At 41.7% G+C, this 5,244-nt stretch overlaps 2 protein-coding genes across 2 annotated transcripts in view; one reads left to right on the forward strand and one right to left on the reverse strand.

The window, feature by feature from the left end:
• pkdccb (protein kinase domain containing, cytoplasmic b) overlaps positions 1-5,244 on the reverse strand; it is a 10,182-nt gene that overhangs the window by 2,917 nt on the left and 2,021 nt on the right. The window contains exons 3-5 of the mRNA XM_014014096.1: positions 3,853-4,124; positions 3,542-3,621; positions 3,215-3,325 (exon numbers count right to left, since the gene is read on the reverse strand). Coding sequence (XP_013869550.1) covers positions 3,215-3,325; positions 3,542-3,621; positions 3,853-4,124 — 463 coding nt within the window. The remainder of the gene's footprint in view (positions 1-3,214; positions 3,326-3,541; positions 3,622-3,852; positions 4,125-5,244) is intronic.
• Positions 15-5,244, forward strand: part of disp2 (dispatched RND transporter family member 2) — a 29,677-nt gene continuing 24,447 nt past the window's right edge. The window contains exon 1 of the mRNA XM_014014083.1: positions 15-176. The gene's annotated coding sequence lies outside the window, so the exon portion shown is untranslated. The remainder of the gene's footprint in view (positions 177-5,244) is intronic.

Consider the following 5,244-nt stretch of genomic DNA (forward strand, 5'->3'; position numbering starts at 1 on the left):
ACACACACACACACACACACACACACACACACACACACACACACACACACGTCTCCACAAATGGACAAAAGCTCCGTCTGTGAGTCTGAGGAGAGGAGGCGAGCGATGCAAACTGGTAACCTTTGTAAATGTCAGGAGGCGTGTGTGTGTGTGTGTGTGTGTGTGTGTGTGTGTGTTAGATAGGAGGAAAAGACTTGAGGATCTGTTTTTACATCAGACTAAAAGGAAGAGGGGTTCAAATGAGGCCTAAAGAGTAAAGACAGAAACTTGACCTGTCTCTGGAGAATAGTTTAGTCTGTCTTAACAAATCCTGAATTAATCCAGGCTCTTTGCTACATCCTGGCCTCCTCTGTCACACCGCAGAAGATCTCAGCTGTGGAAAACTGACATCCATGTCCCTGAAGACTCTCCATCTGTCAGCAATTTGAAATTAAGGCTCAAGGATGAGTGTCTCTCTCTCTCTAACACACGAGCAGTTTTTCTTTATTTGGAAGATCCAATAAACCGAACTGAAACAAATTTGAAAAGGTAAACTTAGAGTATCTGTGACYTAAAATTTTTATGATAAAAAATAAATATTTTTTGGGTAGATAACTTCAATAATGTATTGTAAAAAAAAAAAGATTCAATCCACCGAGACAAGCAGCTGTCGAGATATGTGCATGAYCAGTAACAGGAAGTGATGACAAAGGGGAAACGGGGGGAAGCCTGTATGTAAGCAGAATATTGTTAAAACGGCCAAAAACACAGACGGTGGTGAAGAATTTGATGTTTCTTTAGATTATTTTGAGACACTATCAGAGAGACGAGGAATCAGAATTCAAACAATATCGGCTGTGTCCAAAACGACAGGCCGGGTCCTCCGGAGGACCCAGACTACCCGGTCGCGGCGGGCCGGGTCCTTGGTAGACCGGGAAGAACGGAAAAAAAAAAAGTCTGTGAATTTGGACGGTCTAGCCTCCCCTCCACCCCCGCGTACGTCATGTCACCTAGCAACCAAGACGACGCTAAACAGAAGCAAAAATAGATCAAAATTAGCGAAATATTGATACATTAGCATTATTAATATCACAAAACAATAAAATTAACTTAAAGGTAACATTTGAAGAACTAACTGACCCGCTGTAGGTTCATGTTTATTTCACTTTTTTTATGGTAAAAATAATATTTAAAAACATGTCCATACAAATGATAAAAGTATTAGAATTGCAACCTCTAAATTTTTTAATTTTTATATCGCCATATTTTTTATTTAAAACGTATTCTTTTCTCTCGCTTCGTCCGCCATTACTAGCTTAAAAAAAAAATCTCCGGTCGGGCCGCAATGCATTATGGGATATGCTGGGCCGGGAAGGATCCATCAGACCAGTCCTTCAAATCGGGGAAAAAGGAAGGACGTATTTGTCGGCCGCATCGGAGGAGTCTTCGGTTTGGGACGTCCTTCGTCGCGGCGCTGTGACGTATGCAGCCGACAAATTCGGCCTTCGGAGGACCCGTCCTGCTATTTTGGACACAGCCATCGTCTCAAACAGACCAGGAAGTTCCCCTTTGACATCACTTCCTGTTTCACGTTAGCTGATAAGTTCAACAACAAAAAAAAAARGTGCCAGTTAAGTGATAAAAAGGATAAAACCATGTGTATTAGCACAATTTTTAAAATTTTGATGTTTTTTCCAAACTTTTTGTATTTGTACAAAACYCACGTCACAGGCACTTTAACCTAATTCCAACCAAAACCCCAAAAATGACGATTTGCTCTCCAACTTGTCTTTTGAGTTTATGAAGCTAAATCTGCAAATCAAAGCCGGCTGACCTGAACTTCACTGAACCAGCCGAGCTTGTCCTCCAGCCCCCCCACAACGAAATACCTCTGCTCCAGCTAACCGTGCGATATGTTCAAATAATAAACAGACACATATTTTTTTGGATCTTATCACTCTGCAGCAGCAGCAGTCGACTCCTGGCACCTCCTCGTTAAGCCGAAACATTCCCCTCGCTAAAGAGCAGAGTGGGCCTCTTTACCCCTGGACCTGCGATTAAATTCACAAAGCGCTGCTATATAAACAGGCCAGCATCTGGGGGAAGCAGAGGAGGGGGGCCGGTGGAAAAAAAAAAAAAGAAAAAGAAAAATCTCTCCCCACAGGAACGCAGCCAGCCGTTCTGTTATTAATATTTCATATGGCTGAGAGGAGCGGCGGGGCTGCAGGGAGGAAAAAATGTGCCTGTATGGAGTGGGTAGAAGGGGGGATCGGGGGGCGAAACGGTTTTAATTGTGAAAAAGTTAAAGTTCTTCCTGATTAATGATTAATTCCACTTTGTCGGTTTTGTTCTCATTCCAGCTGCGCTAAAAAAACCCGTCAAAATAAGCCTGAACACGAGAAACAACTCCCTGAAAACAACGAGGAGGAAACAAAAACAGCTACAACTAGAGACACAGCATTTCCTGATAAAATGCTCTGTGAACTCTTAATYAGGAAAAAAACTTTGCTGAAAGCTTTAATATCAAAACTATACTGTAATGTGAGTTAAATTTGTACAGCTGACTGAAAGTAGGACAAGAAATCAAGAGAAAAATAACAAAAAATTATAAAAAAAATAATCTGAAGAGCAAAAAATGAACAAAAATAAGCTAAAAGTAGCAGAAATAAGTTAAAATTAACAGGCCAACGAGGAATTTTAATTAAACTTCTCAAATGAGCCAAAAAAAGGAAGAAAAAAATATAGAAAAATCTTGCAGTTTGTTTGGAAATAGCTAAAAAGAAAGAGCTGAAATACCAGAAATTAGCACAAAGAAACAGAAAGAGCACATTTGCTGAATTAAGCAGTAAGAAGCTGAAATAAAAATAATAATAATTCAGTCGAAAAAGCTCAAACTAGCCGGAATTGGCTTAAACGTAGCTAAAACACAGAAAACAGCTAAAATTAACAGAAAGAAGCACAAAAAATTGATTTAGCAGAAGAAAAGCAGAAAAGGTGAGAATGATAGATAAAAAAAAAAGGAAAAAAGCTCAAATCAACAGTAAATATTTTGAACTTGTTGAGGACCTTTAAGGAAGCTGAAGACAGCTCCATTCATCCTCAGGAAGAACAAAAATGGCCACAGAGGCTAAATATCTAAAAAAATACTCATAAACTGAAAGTTTTGTTGCAAGAACGTTGAAGTAGAACAAACTTGGAAGGAGATATGTGCTGAAAAACSTGCTCCAGGTCTTACCTCCGATTATGGATTCAGGAAGCAGGTTCTCCAGGTGCAGGCCTGACGTGTACAGTTGGAGGATGTGTTCAAAGGCTTCCAGAGTCTGATCGATGTCGGCCTTCAGCTCTCCTGGACACACAGAACACACTCAGTCGGCTCGCTGCACACCAGGTGGAGGAAAACTAGTTGTTTTTTTTATATTTTATTGCAGGATCACGTGTCAAGAAGCATCTCGTGGAGCTCATTAAATAAAAATATTTAGCATGTCTTCACACGACTCTTTGCGACGGAACAACTCCCTCTCTGATCTCCTCGGCGGTTAATCAGTAAGCCCCGCCTCCTCACCTGTGCTGTTCATGATGTGGTCTACCAGGTGTGTGAGGCCAGGCGGGGCCTGGTGGGGCAGCAGGTAGGTGAAAAAAAACCTGCGGCCAAAGAACAGAGACAAGCCCTGTCACATCGTTCCCACAGAACTGAACACTTCGAACTCACTCTGCTGTTAAAACACACATAAAGCTGTCAAAAAAATAAAAAAACCTGGACCAGAACCAGAGTCAGAACTTTCCAGCTGGATGGTTTTACCGTATGTTTCCCTTCACTACTCTAGCCGCAGTAAGCGTCTCTTCATTGCGCAGTAAAGCCTTCGCGTGTTTCACCTGTAGGCGTTGTAGATGTTCCTCTTCTCGTTCAGGCCCTCACACAGGCGCCGGCCCGAGCAGGGCAGGCTGAAGTTCCGGTGCGGGAACCGGAGGGTGCAGTCCTCGTCGGCCCGGCAGGCCGCCTCCTCGCAGCTGGCGTCGTCCAGGTCCGTGAGCTTCAGCTGACCCGACACGGTGACAAACTGCCGCGGCTGGAAGTCCAGCAGCCCCACGGAGCCCAGCGGGGACCGGGACAGGAAGTGGAGGAGCCGCACCAGGTCCAGACACACCTGGAGGTCGGGACATGTTAAAAAAAAAAACAGAACACCGGTGCAAATATGTCCCGAAAACAAACAACAGCAACCGGTTTTATTTGATGGACTTATAACTGTGTGACTGATAAACTGTTTACTGTTATTATTATTTTTCTGTACATCTTTATAATGTAGCTTCAGCAAACTTTGGTCTATTTTAGCTGATTTTAACTGAACATGTTCAGCCCATTTAGGAAACAAGTGCCATATCTAATAGTTTTGGTAACCGTTAAAAGATATATATATTTACAAATGTTTCCCACATAATACATTTGTCTTTTTGTGCTGTTTTCTGGTCTTTAGCTACTAATCGTGCACATTTATCTTTAAAGGGGGGGTGGGGTATTATGTAAAACTATTTTGAGTTTTTTTGTTATAACGTCATTCCCTCGTCAAAAGCACACCCAGTGCTGTTTTTGACTCATTCATGCACGTTGGAGAAATCCTTGAATCTCCTGTGAGGTTGGTACAAAGCTCCGCCCATTTGTGCACAGCTCCTCCCCGGAGCTCAGTCTGCAGCCGAGCTCCCGCCCCCCCACAGAGCACCCCTCCACAAAAGTATCGCGGTGAAGACGTGCTGAAGTGGAAGCGTCCGAAACGGGAGAAGGTTTTTAAAGAGACGGTGGCCAATTTAAAGGTGTTTCGATTATTAACTTAGAAGTTTATTATTTACTGTTTAGATAGGTGTTATTTGAGATACATACAACATTTTGTTAACAGCTGAAGGTAACAGTTACTGGATTGTGGTATASAACTGAACTTTGTGCCTGTGAAACACATAATACCCCCATTTTAAGCTAGTTTTAAAATTTTAGCTTCTAGTTAGCCTTTAATCCTTTAAGCTACCCTTTTGCCACAATTAAATTTTTGGTTAGTTTTTTGTAACATTCAGCATCTAGTTAGCTTTTATTACTATTAGCAACCGTTTTGTCATATTTAGCTTTTAGTTAGCCTTTTGCTCCTTTTAGCTAGTGTTCTTTTAGCTTTCGTATCTCACTTTCAGCTCCGTCAGTAAATATCATTCAGCATTCACACAACAGTTTTACAGAAAACACTTTTTCGTTGGTAAACAAATATTAACAGCTATATATATATA

The sequence above is a fragment of the Austrofundulus limnaeus genome, unplaced genomic scaffold (assembly GCF_001266775.1).
Source record: "Austrofundulus limnaeus strain Quisiro unplaced genomic scaffold, Austrofundulus_limnaeus-1.0 Scaffold2, whole genome shotgun sequence".
Lineage (NCBI taxonomy): Eukaryota > Metazoa > Chordata > Actinopteri > Cyprinodontiformes > Rivulidae > Austrofundulus > Austrofundulus limnaeus.